The sequence below is a fragment of the Panthera tigris genome, chromosome D4 (genome assembly GCF_018350195.1).
Source record: "Panthera tigris isolate Pti1 chromosome D4, P.tigris_Pti1_mat1.1, whole genome shotgun sequence".
Classification (NCBI taxonomy): Eukaryota; Metazoa; Chordata; class Mammalia; order Carnivora; family Felidae; genus Panthera; species Panthera tigris.
In genome coordinates this window covers 79073112-79093624 of record NC_056672.1, presented here as the reverse complement: position 1 = coordinate 79093624, position 20513 = coordinate 79073112, and the positions used below count along the sequence as shown (strand labels likewise).

The window sequence follows — 20513 nt, the reverse complement described above, 5'->3', positions numbered from 1 at the left end:
AGAGAACTCTTACGCAAATTAGCTCCCTGATGAATGGCTCTGATCGTGACGTGCGGTTTTGTGAAGGGTGATTCTCACAATAATTAACAACCGGTACAGCACGGGAACACCCATCGGATCAGACTCGGGCAGTAGGGCTGGAGTACCTGCTCTGGTGCGGGTACCAACCCTGCGGTTACTGGATTCTGGAGAGGTCCCTAGGGGAGGGGCCAGGGCACCTGGGGTGGTTGGGGAGGACGAATCAGGGGTCGTTTTACGGCTGGTGTAGGAGTTGTTTGGCAGCCAATACTAGCTTTTGCACTGTGGATAGGCTCAGGGTCAGCCCTGGACCGGGGGGCATCACTGACTGGACAGTGGGGGCTTTTTCTTACCTCCGACCCTTGGTGGACTGGCATTCTGCCGTTTCTCTTGGATGAGAATACCAGCATAGTGTCGAGGACCCCTTGGGCTGGGTCAGAAGACTGGAGGCCAGGATTTTTCTCTTGGCCCTGTCACCACGTAGGTGATGCTGGGCATTTAGACGGACAGATCTTCACTGACCTGAACGCATCTCATCGAACTTTGCTATGTCGAATCCTGTTTTAGTCACATAAACTGTGTCTAAGTGTCGAACGAAACGTTTATGGGTGTGTGGAACAGGCTGAGTGTTTTCCAGTTTAAGCTCACTAGTTTGATCAGCTGTCCCGCTTTTTTGGTTTCTTGGGCTGGGCGCTGTCTGTACTGCGTAGAATCACAAGTGAAGAGTCATCATTTCATTTTCTGTTACATGTAGATGCTGGTGATGTTTAAATTACCACAATGCCTTAGTATTTTATTTTATTAAAAAATTTTTTTTTAAAGTTTATTCATTTTTGAGAGACAGCGAGACAGAGCGCGAGCAGGGGAGGGGCAGAGAGAGGGAGACACAGAATCCGCAGCAGGCTCCAGGCTCCGGGCTCCGAGCTGTCAGCACAGAGCTTGATGAGGGGCTCGAATCCATGAACCGTGAGATCATAACCTGAGCTGAAGTCAGACGCTCGAGCGACTGAGCCACCCAGGCGCCCTTAAAATGCCTTAGTGTTTTCGCAAAGGCTTTAATTCTGTTCTGCAAGACTAATTGCTAATTGTGGGTAAGGAATTATAAATGATCGTTTTGGAATTATAAATTTCTAAAGTGTCAGTTCAGGTAGTCCCGACTGGGCGCAGCTTGCAGTTTCCTTCCCCTCGCGCCCCTCCTCCTCCCCCCCCCCCCCCCCCCCCACGAGAAAGGTATGCTTTTTAGACCGTAGTTCGTTCTTTGTAGAAAACGTGGATTTCTCCTGTTGTGCCCTCGGCCACTTTGTGTTGATTTAGAGTTTATCCTCTGCCCATTTCTACAAAGAACTTGAGGCTATGATGAGGTCTCCATGGAGTCGGGGCAGTCTCTGTTGCCTCTGATCACTGTGTGATCCTGAGAATTAATGCTGGACGATCAGGGAATTGAAGAACAGAGAGTAAACCACACTGACCGTATTTAAGTTGCCTCAGCCAAAGATTTATAGCTTGGCTGTTGACATGGTTGGGACAGCGCTGCTGAATTTCCTGAGTATCCAAACAAATGTCTTTGTTGCCGAGCTGTGACATAGCTACCAAAGTAGACACCATCCATCTAGCAGGCCACTAAATTGCCCTGCTTACCAAGAAGTGAGCCGTTAAGCTTTCTCTTTACATATCTGCTACCTCTTCAGGTTGTGGTCTGTGCATGACATGTGTTTCCTTCTAGTCATTAAGGAAACTGTGCAGAGTAGGAAATGCCCAGGATTTGTGTTGGAACGCCCGTTCTTCTTGCTAGTTCATGACCTTGGGCAAGTCCCTTCATCTCTCTGAAACCCACCCTCCCGACCTGTAAATGGGGGAATTGCATGCTTACCTCCTGATAGAATTGGAAATAATGTAAGTGCATTACTTAAGGTTCTTCTGGTTGCAAGCTGTGAATCCAGCATTGAGTAGTGTGGTCAAAACGATCACAGTGAAAGGGAGTATTTGTTGGGAGAGCTGAGTAGCCGTGTCTCGGGGAGGGTGAAACTGTGGCAGCCCCGTGGGCAGCAGAGGTCTTGAACCCTCGAGCTCTGTCCTTGACATGATGCACACCCAGCGTCCCAGACTTCTGGTTTCTCAGTTGAAGTCTCTGAATCCGGAGAGAAAATCGAACTGGTTCAGTGTGGGTCCAGGGGGCTGGCTCACTGACAGAGGGGGCTTCCAGGGTCTTGCCCCTGTGTTTTAGGGACAGTTTTCAGATGAGAGAGGGGAGGAGGGGTGAGCTGGGTGGTCATTCCAAGGGCTGTGGAGGAACGACTGCAGAGTCAGACACAGGTAGGTGTGTGGCAGTCATACTCTCCTTTCGGGGTGAGAGACCTCCCGTCTGGGCTGTGTCTTGTTCCTCGTCTGGAGGGGCAGGAGGGAGGGTGGGGGTGGCTGCTTGTCGCTCCCTTCTGGGCAGCCTGGCCCTCTGCCTCTACGCTGAGGAGATCCACTGGTTTGTGAGATCTGCTGAGGGAGCCAGATGACTTCATTCTAATGGGGCATGATTCAACACAGGGGAGTAGGTGAATGATGAAATGGGACCCAAATGGCTCTGAAGAGTTCATTTATTTAACATGGGTGAGCTATTTGCTTCTAGGAAGACGTTGACTCACTCTGACTTCCATTATGCAAAATACCCACAGGAATCTCTGCTCTTAAGATCCATATCGGTCCCTGTGTTCTCCGCTTACCCATTTCGTGCAGATTACCCATTTTCTTGCAGATTCCTGAAAGTGCCATGTTTGTGCCTCTCTCCGTGCCTTCGCACGTGCTGTTCCATCTGCCTGGAGTGGCTTTTGTGTCCTTGTTTACTGGGTGACTCCTAAACATCCCTAAAGAAGCCCCTGTGGTGTCGCCTTCCCTGCCCCTGCTTAGCAGTGACGTCTCCTCTTCCTCCCTGGCGCTCAGCACTTTGCACGCCCATCCTCGTGTTGGTGTTATGGGATCCCCATAACACCCATCACCATAACACCCGAGTGGTGCCCCTCACCCAGGTCCTTACACAGCAGGATGGCACCAGTCTGTGGCAGCATTTGGTCTGTGCCAGGTACTGTTCCTGGCTTGGGACATGGCTGCCCACAAGGGGCCGTCGGACCTGTCGGCAGGTGGTTGGTACGCTTGCCCCGGGGTGAAAGTGAACCAGCGCCGTGGGCGCTGGAAGAGGGCATTTTTCTCTGTCAGGCAAGGCTTCCTGGTGAGAATTTGGCCTAAGCAGACCCCGTAAGGTGCTTGGGAGTGTGTCAGTGGAGAGGGGTGAATGATGGTCTCTGCGGGGCGGGGGCGGGGGTCGTTCCTCTGGAGCTCGGACGGAGGGGTTCCTCTGTCCCTCTGTCCCACTGAAGAGCGGGGGGAAGGGAAGTGCAGGTGTGGGCAGCTGGCAGGTGGGGGTGGGGGGTTCGAAGAGCTGCCGGCGAGAAGGCCGGAGGGGAGCTGAGCCAGGCATCCGGGCCCTCGCCTTGCAGCGGGTGGTCCTCTGGGGCCCCGCCCACCACCCTCCGGTTAAGACACGGGGCCTGGGCGCACACACTCCACATCTGGAGCCCAGTCCATCCGACAGAAGTCCGTATTTACCCGTTTCTTTTCCTAGCCCTTCTTGGCTGGCTTTGCAGTTACATATGTAAGCACAGACTCTGACCGCCGCTTGTCAGCTGCACGGCCTCAAACAAATGTTCCCTGTCAGACAGTCAGTTTCGTCATCTGAAAAATGGGAGGACTAACACGCTTCCCTGGTTTCCATCAGACACGATCTGTGTCCCAAGTGCCTAGCATAGCGCCAGAACGTGGGAACAGAAGTTATGGCTGACGTTATCGAGTGTTTATCTTGTACCGGTCATCACCCTGAGAACTTTGTAGAGATGAGCTCATTCGGTCTCCTTCACCGCCCTGTGAGCGACGTAGAATCATCACCTTCCTTTAGAGGTGTGCATATTGAAGCACAGAGAGGTTGAGGAACTTGCTGAAGGTCACACAGTAAGGTCACACCCTCCTAACTATCCCTGCCCTTCATGGTAGGTGCTCAAGAAGCAGTAGGTTTGTTTTAACGTTTGTTTATTTTGAAGAGAGAGCGCGAGCAAGGGAGGTACAGAGAGAGAGGGGGCAGAGGATCCGAAGCGGGCTCTGTGCTGACAGCAGAGAGCCCAGCGCGGGGCTCGAACTCACAAACTGTGAGAGCGCGACCTGAGCCAGAGTCGGACGTTCAACCGACCGAGCTGCTCAGGCAAGAGGCAGTAGTTTTTAAAATTTTCTTCATCATTGTTGGCTGCCTTTCATGTGGTTGACAGTGACAGTGATTCCCTGCCAAGCGCCCCGGTGCGTCGCATCCATTCTGGGGCGTGGATGGCTGGACTGAGAGCTCAGGCCTCAGGGCCTGGCTGCCTGGGTCCGCGCCCTGCCTCTCCACCTGACCTTGGCTGCCGTCAGCCCTCTGTGCCGCAGCTCCCTCATCGCGGAAACGAGGAGGGTGGTGACACCTCGGCTCCCTGGGTTGTCGGGAGGCCTGAGAAAATGCCCAGGGAGCACTGAGCACAGTGGCTGACACCGTCTTGTTATCCTGTTCAATTCTTCCCCGGGCTCTTCTCGGGGACCCTCTGTTGACGCACATGGTGTGTACAGGTGGGAGCCGAGAGAATCCCACGTGACACTGTTGCTGTGCACAAAAGGCATGTGGGAGCTCCCTGTGCCAGGGACATGTGGCGTGATTTACAAAAGGGCCCGACATTTCTAGCAGTCTGGGTACCTAACTTCTCATGATCGAGCTGGTGGTTTAGCGTTTGGACCCCTTAATTAGCAGGTGGTGCCTTTGCCTTGTCTTGTTCAGGGCGAGGGGCCTGGCGGTGTTCTCGCGGGTCAGGGGCCCCTAACCTTTCCTTGCCCTCTGCATCCCTGCAGCAGTCTGCGGAAGCCAGGGATCTCTTCCCTGGAAAGGTCTTCCAATGCATAAAATATATGCACGGGATTATAAAGGAAGCCAATTACTTTGAAATTCAGTCATCAGACTATTGAAAAAAATCTGCTTTGGAAATGGTGCTTCTTTATTAACGCGTTAAACGACGGGGTCACATGGTGAGTATAGTGACCGCTGTGGTTCTGAAGCGGCGGTAAAATGAATATTTTAAGATAACTTGAGATGCCTGTAACACATACAGGGTCCCTGTGTTTCTTTGGGATGACACCGTCACAGGAAAACACCAACACCGCTGTGGTGCAGTAACCGTGCTCCTTCGGGTCCAGTCAGGTTTCCACCCCTGTCCCGGGTGGTATCTTAACTTTAGGAGAAGGCATAGGTCAGTGGGAAGTACAAGGGCTGCTTGCTGTGCTAGTCTCCCCACGACCTGAGCGCCTCCCTCGAGCATTTAGGGAGCACCTCGTCCACGCAGGACGCTGCCCCAGTCTGCGCATGTTAACTTTATTTAACGTTCTTCCCTTGTCTTGGAATAATTTCAAATTTATAGGCAGGTTTCGAGAATAAAGGATTTTACCTTTCCTGAGGCCTCTGAGAGCAAGTGGCCCACGAGAAGCCCTGTCCCCTCTGAGTCCCCTAGCGTGTATTTCCCGTAAGCGGGGACACTGTCCTGTGTGCCATGGTGCAGCCGTCAAGGGCAGGGACTAGGCCAACTCCCCACCGCCTTCTAATCCTCAGACTCACGGGTGCTTCACTGCTTGTCCCGTAAAGCCCTTTGTGGCCAGAGGATCTGATTCGGGATCGCACGTTGCTTCGTCGTGACTCTTTAGTCTTCAGTCTGGGGCAGTTTCTCGGTCTTACCCTTGACTTTCATGCCCTTCATAATTTTGAAGTGTCCAGGCCAGTCATATGTAGAATGTCCTTCAGGTTGGGTTTGTCTGACGTTGCTGGGTTGATCGGGTTCAGGCAGGTGTATTTGGTGGGAATATCCTCTCATCGCAGCCTGTTGGTCCCCAATTTAGATTTGTCTCATTACCGGCCACGCTGACTTTGACGGCTTTATGCAGGTGGCGCCTGCTAGGTGTCTTGACTATATGGTTACTCTTTTTCCTTTGTAATTGGTAAGCATTTTGAGGTGTTTTGAGCCTATGTAAATATCCTGATAGTCTTCAAACTTTCACCCATTGGTGTTAGCTGGCTACCTCAGGTCACATAAGTAGGTTCCAGAGATCCCCCTTGGATCCCTTTGTCATCATTCTGTTCCGGATGCCTTTAGAAGCGGCTCACTTGGCCTTTTCTGTTTTAATGTAAGTCCCTTGTCCCTTTTGGTTGATGAACTTCTATTCTCCGGGGCAAGAGCAACGTGGAGAGGCGTTCTCTGTGGTGTTGCGAAAACGACGACCAGCCGCTTGGAGGGGAGGCGGTTTCACGACTGGTGGATCGGGTGACAGCGATGATCCTTTTATAGCAGCCATTCAGTGTTGGAAGCACAGCACTCGGCTTTGTTCCGAGGGACGTGGCGGGCAGTCATTCCCCACTCCTCCTGCAGGTGGTGCTCTGCGACCGTGGCCTGCCCTGCAGCCTGGCACCCGGGATCACCTCCGTTTGGATTTAGAAACTACCCACATATGTTTGCATAACGTCAGGATGGACTCTTTTACAGTTCTCCCCTTAATGTCAGATGCCCGTTGTCATTTCCAGGAAAAGCAACAATTAGACTATGAAGAGCTGATTCAAGTCTTAAAGAAGGAGCAGGACATCTATACTCACCTGGTAAAATCTCTGCAGAACCCAGACAGGTAAGGTTACTGTTTGGACCTCACACTCCTACGTAGACACACGTATTCCGAATAAATACGGTTGGCGTCTGAGGCAGCAAAGCCATCCCGGTTTGGTCAGGAAGCTTAGATGATGCTTGGATGATGGTTGCCTGACTTAAATCGGGTAAACCTATTTTATATCGAGAAGCGTCTGACTTTGGGGTTGATTTCTTTTATTCTAATGAATTTAGGATAAAAATAACATAACAATAATTTCTCAGTAATCTATAGTGCCTTCTTAATAGATCTAGAAATACTTCCATGTGTGTTACCTCGTAACAATTGTTACCCTATTTCCCATAAGGCCACGCAGACTGAGGGAGGTTGAGTGTCTTTTCCAAAGTTACACAGGTGGTGAGTGACCGAACCCAGGGGCTCATACAAGGTTCTGGAGCGACTTGTGTCTTTATAGAACTGCTGAAATGATTTGGTGCCCGTGAGGTGTGGTGACGAGAGCCCCCCGCGGGCGAGTGCTCTTGTTCTGTCCCGGCTCTGTGTCCGTGGGCAGGTGGCCCACTCTGTCCGGGGCCTCTGTTCGCCAGTGCGGGATTGACCTCGGTGATTTTTCACCTCACAAAGTCCTCTCTCTGCACAGTGGGGGTAGTTACAGGTGAGAGGATACGGTTCATTTCAAAACTATACAGAAGTGAGGGAGGTGGGTTGGGGACACCGAGGGAGCGAGAGCGGCCATGGCTGCCCGGTGGTCAGGGCTGGGCTGTGAGTAGATGGGCAGGGGCTCATTGTATTAGCTTTCTTCGTTTGTGTCTGTTTAAAAGTCTCCATAATAAAAAGTTAAGGTATTTGTCCCCTTACTGCTCCTTCTAAGACTTTCACTCTGGCTGGAATGGTCTTCCATTCCTTCCTTCACCAGGGCCTGGGCCGTGTGCCCTCCTGCTTCTGCCTTCGCACCGTTTCCACAGCCTGCCTTTGTCTCCCAGAGGTCCTTGAGGATTCATCTGGAGGGCTACCCTCGTGAGGAGGCTGTCCCCAGGATGGTTGTCGTCCTGAGTTTTCTGCCCTCGCAGCTGCCTTTGCCACCCTCTGGGCACGTGTCTGTAACTGGCCTGCCTCCTCGTGGGGACCCTGCGCCCCCTCCGGGTGGGATCCTGTGTCGCTCAGCTCCATTTCCCCCGTGCCTGTCACCGCGGCTGGGGCGGAGTAGCCACGCAGGAAGCCGTGAGTGGACGGGCCCCCCACCCCCCGCCTGGTCTTCTGAGAGATGACATAATTTTCAGATTTGTTGATCTGAAATGAATTTAGAGAAAATGGAAACATGCCGATGAGATTCTGGGAGTAGGCGTCACTCTGTAAAAGTGGGCCTTTTCCAGAAGCCTCAGCAGCTCGGCGTTTTTACAGGGGGCGGGGCCGGTGAAGCTGGGAAACTCGGGGGCAGCGGGCCAAGTCGGGTTACCTGGGCAGCTTCTCTGGGTCCTGGGCCGCGTGGGGTGCTTGGCACTATCTCAGCTTTTACTGCTCCCTTCCAGAAGCGCCTTCCCCTGCCCTGGCGTGACGGCCTGTTAACAGTGTCTCCAGATAGTGCCACATATCTCTTGGGAGGTTAATTGTCCCCAGATGGGAATCACTGCTGTAACTCCCGAGAATCAGAAAGTTTGGCTTATAAATACCCTCTTTTCGTTCGGGAGTTGCTCAGATGTATGGAAAGAGGGAAACGCCTGTCGAGTTGTCTCGTGTGTGTTGGGCCCTGTGCTGAGCTCTTTCCCGTGCAGCTCTCGTTTCATCCTCAAAACAGTCCCGAAGGAAAGGTATCAGCCCCATTTCACAGATGAGGAAGGCAGGGCTCCGGCAGTTTGACCGACCTGCCCGAGGTCCGGAGCGGTGGTGCCGTCGGGAGCTTGGCTCCGGCTCCTCGTTTCTGCCTCCCCCTGCCTCCACGTTGCAGAAGGAGGACTGCGCAGGGCTTTTGTTTCTTTCCAGGCGAAACACCTTTTGTTCCACCAACTCCTCACACCTGGAAAAGGCCCTGGAGTTAGGGGAACATAAATGACAGGCACAGGAGCAACAGCGGTGTACTTTTCACCCTGTCAGGAAACGGAGGAGGGAGTGCAGCCGGTCGCGTTCCTCCGCCCTCATCGCAAGAGCTGCGTGGAAACACGCTCCTTTTTTTTCCTCCTGCTGAAATGTCTCTGCAGCACGGCTGCATCCGAGCGAGTGCTGTGACACCTCCGTGAGGTTTTCCATCAGCCTTACAAATTGATCATTATGATTGTCTTGAAATGGAACTAGGCACAGGTTGCTGGTAGGGCCCCTTCCCTTGCAAGGAGGCTGCTTCACAGTGAACCATCGTCAAAGCAGCGAGCATAGACGATTAGACATAACGGTTTATTTTCCTTCCGATGTATGTTGATTTATGTGCGCGGTTCGAGGGGTGGAGCTGGAAGAAATCTCTGAAGGAGAGTGGGGCTTGAGTCTCAAGCCCAGACGTCAGGAGCAGTTGCTGCTAATGCTAACCCTTTGGGGGCTCTGGATCCCTTTTGAAAAATCTGATGAAAGCTCATGGGCCCTCTCTTTAGAAAAACCCACATGTTCTTAAGTATTCGCATGCGGTTTCAAGGTGTTGATGGACCCTCTTAAGGAACCAAAGGTCAGACGCTGGACAGAGAGTGATGTATTTCTCAGTATTTAAAAGAGGAGGCTTTCTGATGTGTTAAGGTGTTTTGCTAGTCTCGAAAAATGTTCATATATTTTGTTTTAAGTTTATCTGTTTATTTTGATAGAGAATGTGTGAGTGAACGGGGGAGGGACAGGGGGAGAGAATCCCAAGCAGGCTCCGCACTGGCAGTGTGGCTTGGAAATGTGGTGCCCCAAAATATGTTCATGTACTTTGACCCAGCAGTTGCACTGCTGGGAATTGGTCTTAAGAAACGAACCTGAATGTGAAAAGGCTTTAGGCACAGAGATGTTCAGTGAAACATCGCTTATGTTATTCAGACGTTGGCCGGGGTCTCTGTTCCTCTGAGAGCTGGGGGCACTCAGTTCAGATCCCTGCCAGGTGCCACGTCAGTAGGAATCCAGAGCCCATCTGGTGGGTCTGTACTGCCCCAAGTCAGTGGCCACGAGCCATGGGACTATTTACATCTGAATTAAGAAAAATGCGGCATCCCGTTCCCCAGAATGTTAGCCACATTTCAACTGCTCAATAGGCACATTTAGCCCGTGGCTACCATATTAGTGCATAGACAGAACACTTCTAACTTCCAGAAGTTATGTTGGACAGCAGATTCCTGCAGATTCTGGGAGGTATGCATTTTCATGGCCTCTTGTGAATTCTGGGCTGCTGGTGTCATGCAGGCTCTCTGTGCAGGTCACGCTGTGTCACACAGACCCAGATGTGAGACTGAATGGGGCTGACCTATCACAATGGAGTTCTGTTGGTCCCTAAATTGGTCCTTCTCTTCCTCCCATTATCAACTCCCTTTCTTTCTCTTCCTTCCTTCCTTCCTTCCTTTCTTTTCTTTCTTTCTTTCTTTCTTTCTTTCTTTCTTTCTTTCTTTCTTTCTTTCTTTCTTTCTTTTCTTTCTTTCTTTAATTTCTTTCTTTCTTTCTTTCTTTCTTTCTTTCTTTCTTCCTTCCTTCCTTCCTTCCTTCCTTCCTTTCTTTTTTCTTTCTTCCTTTCTTTTCTCTTCCTTCCTTCCTCCCTTCCTTCCTTCCTTCCTTCCTTCCTTCCTTCCCTCCCCTTGTTTTTACCCCCAGTACTACCTCTTTCAGGAATGACACATTCGCTCTTCTCACTTGTCCCCTCTTCTGAAGCCTGGGTGCCAGGTGACACGCAGGCCCTGGAGAGCCTCCCCATCCACACCCAAGCCCTTGTGAGGCATTACTCCAAACAGAGAAGTGTTCTGGGCAATTACGTTATTTCTTTTTATTTACACCTGTAGTAAAAACTTGGAAATGACCCAAATGTCCACTAATAGAGGATGAGTTGGAATAAACGGTGGGAAGTTTACTTGATTAATGTTACATAGTCACTGAAAATGATGCTTGCAAATAATTTCCAAAAATGTAGGGAACTATTTAAGTGAGGAATGCACAATTCAGTATCTGACACCAAGTACTATTTTCACCTTGTAAGGGTGAACACTCAAGGAAAAAGATTGGGAGGAAATGCAGTCTGGGGGCGCCTGGCTGCCTGTCAGTAGAGCATGCAACTCTTGATCTCGGGGTTGTGAGTTCGAGTCCCATGTTGGGATTAGAGATTACTTAAAAACAAATAAAATCTTAAACAAGGAAATGTAGTCTGCCATGTGTTAACTGGTAGTTAATTAATGTTAGTTAACGTAATTTTTGTTTTCTTATACTTTTGTATTTTAAATTTTCTATAAACAAGTAAATCCAACTTTCATAACCAATAAAAAAAAAACCCACTGATGACATAACAATCAAAGGGAGGCTTGCTGGCTTTTGCGTTTTTTAAATTAATTAATTAGTTAATTAATTAATTTACTTAAAGTTTATTTTTATTTGAGAGAGAGATAGAGCGCAAGCGGGGGAGGGGCAGAGAGAGAGGGAGAGAGAGTCAGAATCCCAACTAGGCTCTGTGCTGACAGGGCTCGAACTCATCAACTGCAAGCTGAAATCAAGAGTCGGACACTCAACCGACTGAGCCACCCAGGCGCCCCGGCTTTTGTCATTTGAAACACAGATAGGTCTGCGTAAAAATTTCTGGTGTCTTCGGGTGATGTATGGAAGTGTTGAATCACTGTATTTAGTCCATACCTAAAAGCAATATTACCCAGCGTGTTGACTAACTGGAATTTAAATAAGAACTTAAAAAAAAGTCCTGGTGTCTTGTTTTACGAAGTATCAACAGCCTGCAGGCCGAGCTGAGCAGCATTTTCGCTCTGCGGACGCAGCTGGAGCAGGATGTGCTCTCCTGTCGGAATTTGCAGAGGACCCTGGAGGAACAGATCAGTGACTTTCGGAGGCGGGAAGGTACGTGCCCTCTTGCATGTGTTTCCCTTTGGTTTTTCCACGTGGAGGGCCTTGGCTGAGCTTGAAGAAAGTCCTAAAACTTAAGTAGGGGATGGGGAAGGCACGGGATTTCCTCTGGGTTCTGTGTTAACGTTGGCTCTCCCAGTCTGCGTCCACCTGGCTTTGGCCTTGGTGCAAAGGCCCAGCGCGTCATGTCCGTGCCTCACAGGGTGTGCCGGGGGGTGGTACCTCGCTGCCTCTGCCGCGCTCTCATCACTTGGTGCTTCTAGATCCGCGTCACCTCAGGGCCCACCACGTCTGGGCTCTGCCTACCGGGGTACCCGCTGCAAAGCCTGCACCACACTGACCCACAGCCTGGAGGTTGCTGTTTCGCGTTGAAACTTTGCGTTTAGCGTTGTGACCACAAAGGGATTCATTAGGGAGGGACACAGGGTGAGGGGGTGAGGAGCCTGTGGTCTTTGCATTGCTCTGCTCGTCACAGCAGCACTTGGCCCGCTCCCCCCCACCCCCCCATTGGGATGTGACGTTTGCTGCAGAGGAAGCAGACCCTTAACGTAGGTGACCGGAGATTCTCTTTTCTTAGATCTAGCAGCCCATTTTCTGTACTTGGTGTGCTCACTACCACAGAGGGCTCCGGGGCCAGTGAAAGATACATCGGGCACGTGTATTTCCCTGGAGCGCTACCCTTGAGGGTCACATCTCATTTTCCTGTTTTCTTACCTAAACAGAATCACTCCCCCATTTAAACCGAAACCACCATTTGCCTGTGCCGCTCAGAATGCTCCCTAGGTGCAGCACTTGGTGTGCAAATTATAATTCAGAAAAGGCCGCAGTGAACGTCTGCAGCCCATGATGAAACCATACATTGAGATATCAGCCTGTAGAGAAAGAGGGAAAATTACTTTTGCTCCAAAGGTGGTGCATTAAACTCCCTATTTGTACTTATTCCCCCTTGTAGCAACCCCCTGCCCCCCTTCTCCCAATTCAAATTGCCTTACGTGGATTGTACTGGGATTGGTCTTGGAAGGATCTATTTCTGATATTCTTTTGCTCTCCATGGCCCCCCCTCCTTTTTTTTTTGCAGAAGAACCATTTTCATTTTATAGCGATCAAACATCTTATCTGAGTATTTGCCTTGAAGAGCACAATCGGCTTCAAGTGGAACATTTTTCTCAAGAAGAACTTAAGAAAAAGGTATTGACCTGTTAACTTTCCGTGCTTTGTTGGTTATTTGTTGTGTCTTGGGCTCCTGATCCTGAGGTGTAAGATTGTGAAAGCCCCTTTCCTCTCCTTTCTTCCCTCTCTCTCGGCCGGTCTTTGTTCCTTTGGTGTATGTTACCTCCCGTGCCCTCCCTCGTGCCTGATACCCTCCTTCTCAGGCTTGAGGCCCGGCCCAGTCTTGATCTCTTCTAGGAAATGCTCTCTATCCCTCCCTCAGGTCATTCTCTTCTCTTCTCAGACCTGACTGCATTCGTGTCATGCTCATAATGACCTGGAATGATCTGGTTACTCATCTGTGACCCCATCAGGTTGTGAGCGGCTCGAAGTTAGTGATTGCATTTTATTTATTTTTGATTTTCCAGTATCTACCACACAGAGTGGGAGTTAATACCTGCTTTTTGAAAGAATAAAGGTCCAGGTTTGCTGAGTAAATCTTTTTTAAAACTAGAAGCCAAGTTTCTCAACCTGTTGGTTGTTGGTGTGGTTAGAGTGGTTTAGTGTTTCAAGAGCCTAAGAACCACTGCGAAGAGTAGGAAATGCGAGCTCAGAGGAGACTGATTTATTACAAAATTACCATATATGTATGACAGATTCGGTTTCTGCCTTGGGCTAGCTGACATTCTGGTAGAGTAGTAGACACGTGCACAAGTAATTGCATTGTGGAGGGTGAGGGTCGCTGAGGTAGGCGGGTGTGCAGGGTATAGGTCGCAAAGGCAGCAGAGGAGGAGGGGTTAATTGCTAGGGGGTCGGGGGATCCTCACTTGATCAGAGGAGGCTTTTCGGCAAGCGAGGCCTGAAGTGGGTTTTGAAGGACGAATAGGAGCTTGTCTAGGTGGAGGACTTTTTCAGCAGCAAGAGACGGGAGTAGGTGCAAGGCACTAAAAGTAAAAAGTCGAAAGGAGAATTTAAAATTTTTCAGGATTTTGGGAGGAGCGGAGCACGGAGCGCCAAGGCCTCTTAGTTTTGGAAGATAAAACGAGGATCGCCGACAGCACCTGCGGCAGCGTTAAGGCCAGGAACCAGGTCACTCGCGGTTGGCACTCGGCAGGTGTTTGCGGAGTCAGAGGGTTTTGTTCTTCTCACTCCTGCCTTGCGGGGTGGGTCCAGTTTGTGTTCATGTTTGGCTGTATTGGACATCTGTGTGTAGTCGGGGTGGGACGTCCCACTTTATCTGAGGGGCTAACGATTACTCTGTTAGGAAGTCTGTGAAATGACTGGCCGGCGGGACTTGAAGCTTGCAGGGAATGGAGGTGGCGTCTGTGAACTGCTTATGTACCTGGTCCAGCAAAGCCCTGTCTGGGGGCTCTGGGGGCTCAGCTCCAGGCCCGCTCTGCCTCTGCGGGGGCAGCTGCCCTTCCCCACGCGGCAAGGCACCTTGGCCATCCTCGTATGTCATTTAGGCCCCTGGACACCCCCGGCGGGCGAACCTTGGGCAACGAACTTCTTTGTTCGGTGGCTCCTTGTTGTAAAATAGGGATAGTCATTCTAGCCTGTCCACCTCCTCAGGAGTTTTGTAAGGAATGAATGACTAAAGCTTGCGGGCGTATTTCGGTACCTGTCGATTGCTTGGTGATGGAAGACGATTATTATTACTGACATCGCTGGGTAGGTATACAAAGAAGAAGGTCGATGCTATGAAAGAAGACTGATGCAGTCTCAGAAATGTCCGTCTCGGGGCTTTTCCTCCAGAGGACCCCAGGTACGAGGCAGAGATCGTATTAGCCGTCGCTAGTGGGGCACGTAGATGGTGCCAACGTCCTCAGTGCACCGTGACCGTGATCACCTTCAATCCCCACTGTAGCCCATTCCACAGATGAGGAAATGGAAGCTTAGTGCAGGATCATTCTGCCTTGAAGCGGTGGCCGTGGGATTAGAACACAGGCATGCTGGTGGTTTTTCACCGTACCCCGCCTAGCCTGAAGTCTGGAACCAGCTGCCTGAGTCTCCATAATTGTGGTTTATGGAGATGCTGGAGAGTCTGCTCAGGAGAAGGTCTGTGTGCAGGGCCCGGGCCCAGGGGCGCTGAGGTCGGCTTGTGGGTCCCCAGCTCTATCTCTGCTCTTGTCTCTCAGGTTAGTGACCTGATACAGCTGGTGAAGGAACTGTATACAGACAACCAGCACCTGAAGAAAACCATTTTTGATCTCTCCTGCGTGGGTTTCCAGGGGGTGACGGACCTGAGGCAACAGAGCAATCAGAGGTAAGAAGAAACGTTCGTGTTACGCGCCGACTACAAAACGGTAACCACCCCCTGAATGTCCTCAGACGGCACCTGTCCTGAGGAGGCCCCTGTAGAAGCTGCCTTCGCTGGACGTGGTTTTGAGGGCCCTGCTAGGTCCTCCTCACGTCCAGGTTCTGTCTGCATGGACACGTTGGGCGTATTTTGATACCTTTGACTCCCGAGTCGGGCCCTGGGGTCTGGGCCACGGATGGTGAATCTGGATGGGTGGGATGGCCTCAGAGGGATCCGGAGAGTCGCCGCATCACCCAGGTAATTTGGGTGGCGTAGATGCAGCTTTAATGAATGACTCTGTTAACGTGGAAAAGCACATGTGTAAACACATTTTTCATTTTCTTGGTGTATTAATCTTCTGAATTCTCTGCAACTTGTCACTCGGCCTCTGGACCGGTGGCTCTGACTGGATGTGTCGTCCCTTCGCGCACGTAGCCGGGACTCCTGCGCTCTGCCTTGTACAGGGGACGTGGTGGGGAGCACACAGCCTGTGCCAGCACAGCCCTCGAGCCCGGCTTCCCGGCTGTGGGAATTTTCTGCCGGTGGCATCGGAAAGCCCGGAAGGGCCACGAAAGGTTAAATCACGGTGTCTCTTCGAGGACCGCAGAGAGCGTGTGGTTCGCTGCGCTCGTGTACCCGCGGGGCGAGTGAGAGGCCCACTCTATTAGCTGTCCAGCCCCGTGGAGAGACCGGGGAAGCCTTATCTGGCCTGGTGACATCCGGGCGTCCGATTCTCCGTTCTCGGCCTGTGCGTACAGAAGGGGGCCTGAAGTTGTGTCGCTGAGAAAGAGCCTGTCCCTCCCTTTAGCCCCTAATTGGCCTCGCTCCCCCGAGGGAAGAGCCCTGCCCCGGGCGTCTGTGAAGCCTTTTTCAGGGGACCGGGGCTGTACTGGCCACGAGGTGCGGGAGGCCCTTTTGTCTCTGGGTCCCGGGCCCCTCAGTCTTCCTGCTGACGGTTGTCTTGAACTCGGCCTAGCTGGCCAGGTAAAAGGGGGTCTCGTTGCCACATTCCGGGAAAGATCCGTCAGCCTTGAAGCTGTCTCCTCCCGCCTTCAAAGGGGGAGCCGCTCAAAGGTATCTACGTTTGGCTCAGGCCATCTGCTGTCTTTGAGGGAGGGAACGTTATTGATCGTAGCCTCCCGGGCTCCAGATGATTTTGGAAACTAAGAATATCTGCAATCCATTTAGGGAGAAACAAGTCTCTTGGTTTGTTTTCTCCAAGGCAGCATTTTTGATAAGCAGCTCATTCTTCACCCACTTCATTTGAGTCGTAAATGGCGAGTTTGTTTGTTCATTTGCCCTTTGAAAAAAATCTGTTAAATGTCCCATTATGTCCTTTGGAGAACAGAGGCTTTTTCCTCTTCCCACTCTGAGATCTTAATAACCAGCCGATTCGGATTTGAGTCATTTGTCAGATTGCACTTCAGCTTGATGTTCCCTGTGAATACATTTGTCCTGTGTAGCAGTGTTCCATCTTCCCCCGGAATGGGATGGGAGGATCCCAAGATCCGCATGGGAAGGAGGCTGTTCCCACGGTGATCCTGAGCCGAAAGGTTGCGGGCGTGAGGGTGGGCCGGCAGAGAGGGGCCGCTGCCTCTCCCCAGGCCAGTTCCCCGGGGGCGCGTGTGGTTCTGCTCGGAGGGGGACCGGAGACGCCCAGGCTGTGCACAGCCTTGTCCCAGCAGCCGGGCTCGCGGAGCAGGGGCTGGGCACCATTCCCACTGAATGAGAAAGAGTCAGGCGGGGCGGGGGAGGGAGGCGGTGGGAAGCAAATCGCTTTTGTGTTTTTAAAATTCAGTATTTTTCTCCAGTGTTTAATTAACCCACAGCATTGGGTTAAAATAGAGAAAAGAAATTACCCCGATCCTGTCACTTTAAAACACGCATAGTTAGTTAACATTTTGGAATCCTTCCTTCTCTGTTTGTGTGTATGAACATGTACAGGCCCACAACGCATATACGGTTTCGTTTCCTGTTTCTTCCCAATTGCTGTATTCCAACATAGCATCTTATTTTACCTAATGAAGGCACTGAAATTTAACTAAGCCCCTGATTATTGTTGGACATGTAGATGGTTTCTAGAGAGTCACTCTTTTCAATTACCTGATGAGGGTCTTTGGACCCAAATCTCTTTCTGGGTTTAGGATTTTTTTCCCCTGGGACTGTATTGGGTATTACGTATCCCAGATACGTAACTTCTAGGTCAAAAGTACAGATGTAGAAAGATACAGGTATAGAAAAGCATACAATTTGTTTTCATAGGGGCTCCCCCTGCAACTTTTAATTTTTTTTTTTTTCAACGTTTTTTTTATTTATTTTTGGGACAGAGAGAGACAGAGCATGAACGGGGGAGGGGCAGAGAGAGAGGGAGACACAGAATCGGAAACTGGCTCCAGGCTCCGAGCCATCGGCCCAGAGCCTGACGCGGGGCTCGAACTCACGGACCGCGAGATCGTGACCTGGCTGAAGTCGGACGCTTAACCGACTGCGCCACCCAGGCGCCCCATGCAACTTTTAATTTGACAAGGGGTCTGAACAGCGGGAGGCCCTTGATACGGTTTGTCGGGTTTGTCCTCAAAACGGATGCCCTGGAATGGGCCCCCTCCAGCTGGCGAAGACCACGCTTACTCCCCGCGTGTGGGCCGTTCGCTTCAAAACCAGCGAAACAAAAGACTGAGGACAGGTGTCCCTTGGTTTTAAAAGTGCCTTAAAATAGTCTCAGATCGGCTTGTTGCTATCTCTTCATGTTTGTTTACTGGTTACTAATTTATGTGCTTGAGAGTTGATGCACAGGAGTGACTGGGGCAGCCGGCAGTCAGGGTGCTGCTGAGCCTGCTTTGCGGGCAAACCCCGAGCTGTGTGATGTGTGCCACCGTCCCCTCTGAGGGGCAGGATGTCGGATACGTGCGTCAGTGCGCAGAAGGGCTTAGTCTCTATGAGGACTGACATCCCTATTTGCTTACGTCACCATTTATAGAAACGGCTAGAGAACTAAGATCTTTTTTTAAATTTTTTTCCTCCTGGAGGGCAAACACAGATTGAGGGGCATAATTTAATTGAACGCAGAAATTGGAAGGGCTGTCATTCTGAATCAGAAGTAGGCCTTGTGTGACTCTAGAGGACAGACATGGTACTCCGAAGCGGAAGGTGCTGGTTAAATTCTGCTATTAGTAACAGAATACAATTTCGTTTGTCCGAAGCAGATTTAATTTCATTAAAAGGAGGCGCTTTCTAACAGTCTGATTTCCTAAGTTACTATGAATTTTACACGATGGATAAAGAGCCCTCGGCACAGTGCCTGGCGTGTAGTAGGCACTCAGTAAAACAGTTAATTTAATTAAAACATTTTTATTAAGTTTATTTTGAGAGACAGAGACAGCATGAGCGGGCGACGGGTAGAGAGAGGGGTAGAGAGAGGGGGAGAGAGAGAATCCAAGCAGGCTCCTTACTGTCGGTGCAGAGCCCGACACGGGGCTCAAACTCGCGAAACCGTGAGATCGTGACCCGAGCCGAAACTGAGAGTCGGATGCTAACCACCTGAGCCCCGCAGGCGCCCCAGTTTCGTTTAATTTTTTTAGTAAGTTAGTGGCCGAGTTGGGCCTGCAGCCTTCTTCTGGCTCCCGTTCCGTGTTTTCGTGACACCACGGGCCAGTGCTGCCGAAGTGTACCGCGCGTGTGACTTTCCCGGGGAATCTTGTTGAAGATTCTGGTTCCGTCAGTCTGGCATGGGGCCCGAGAGTCCACATGTGTCATGAGCTTCTGTTGCTCCAAAGGACACCCTTGGGGCAGCAAGACCAGAGGTAATCCCGAATACTTTTTGGTCTCAGCTCTCATTTTGGTTTTTTTTTTTTTTTTTTTTTTTTTTTAATTTTTTAAATGTTTTTATTTATTTTTGAGACAGAGAGAGACAGAGCATGAGTGGGAGAGGGGCAGAGAGAGAGGGAGACACAGAATCCGAAGCAGGCTCCAGGCTCTGAGCTGTCAGCAAGGAGCCCGATGCGGGGCTCGAACTCACAGACCATGAGATCATGACCTGAGCAGAAGACAGAAGCTCAACCGACTGAGCCACCCAGGCGCCCCTCAGCTCTCATTTTGAAAGACTCTGTTCATTCCTTTGCTCTTTCAGCAGGTACTTCATTGTGCACCCCGTGTTGTTAGAACTCAACACAGACGTGGGCCTGCCCCGGCTGCTACGTCGGGCACAGAAGCTGAGGGGCAGGTGCCCCTGGGTGTGGGGAGGACTGCGAAGGAAGAGCACGGTGTGCCGAGGGAGTGAGCGGACAGGGGTCCGGCCTTCTCTTTTGAGGTCGAGGGTACTTCTTCCTGGAGGAGGAAGGAGAGCCCGAAAAGCAGGTCAAGAAAGAGTAACCCAGGAGGTTGGGGCAGAACCAGGATGGTGCAGACGTTACGGAGCGATGCTTTACGGAGGGGTGTCCACTAGGGTCAAGTACTGTCTGAAGACCAGAAAAAAGTGGTGGGAAGTTGTCAGTGAGTCATTCACGTGTGGAGTGAGGGACATTTCTCTCTGTCCACAACATTTAATTTCTTGGCCGTTGCTGGAAATTGAGTTTACTTTTAATTTTGACCGAGTCGGCAGAGGTAAAGAGAAATGAACGTTGATCTTGCTTTCGCTGTATGGGGTAGTGGTGTGGTTGTGGTTCTGGAAATGAAGAATGGCTTCAAGGATTTTGAAATTTCAACTGGGAATGACGTGGGTTAACAGTACTGTGCTTAGCTTAACTTAAGGGGAGACCCTTCCTTTATCCACAGGGTCAGGGATGAGCTTCTCTGTGCCTCTTCCCTGAGCCAGTGTGGGTTCCGTCTCCCGTGTCGGATGGTCTCTGGGGACCTTTCACGTGCAGTAGAGAGTGTCAGCGACAAAAGCCACAGTGCCAGAGGTGGGGATAGACACTTCTTTCAAGAAGCTTGGAGAGAGGCAGGGAACGCTCAGTGACCAGAGCTGTTGGGGAGCAGAGGGAGACTGTTGTTTTGTTTTTTAAAGATGGGAGAGACTTTCCCCCAGAATTTTATCCTGAAAACAATTTATTTATTTAAAAAAAAAAATTTTTTTTTAACGTTTATTTATTTTTGAGACAGAGAGAGACAGGGCATGAACGGGGGAGGGGCAGAGAGAGAGGGAGACACAGAATCGGAAGCAGGCTCCAGGCTCTGAGCCATCAGCCCAGAGACCGACTCGGGGCTCGAACTCACGGACCGTGAGATCGTGACCTGAGCTGAAGTCGGACGCTTAACCGACTGAGCCACCCAGGCGCCCCAATCCTGAAAACAATTTAAACACCTCCAAGTGAGGAGAACCTGACGGTGAACACCCACACACTCCCCACCT

General features: G+C 50.9%; 1 protein-coding gene across 1 annotated transcript in view; it reads left to right on the top strand.

Annotated features, from left to right (window-relative positions):
- The window catches only part of CDK5RAP2 (CDK5 regulatory subunit associated protein 2), a 169608-nt gene that overhangs the window by 79179 nt on the left and 69916 nt on the right, over window positions 1-20513 (top strand). The window contains exons 15-19 of the mRNA XM_042965100.1: window positions 6644-6741; window positions 11582-11712; window positions 12797-12906; window positions 15006-15101; window positions 15677-15691. Coding sequence (XP_042821034.1) covers window positions 6644-6741; window positions 11582-11712; window positions 12797-12906; window positions 15006-15101; window positions 15677-15691 — 450 coding nt within the window. The remainder of the gene's footprint in view (window positions 1-6643; window positions 6742-11581; window positions 11713-12796; window positions 12907-15005; window positions 15102-15676; window positions 15692-20513) is intronic.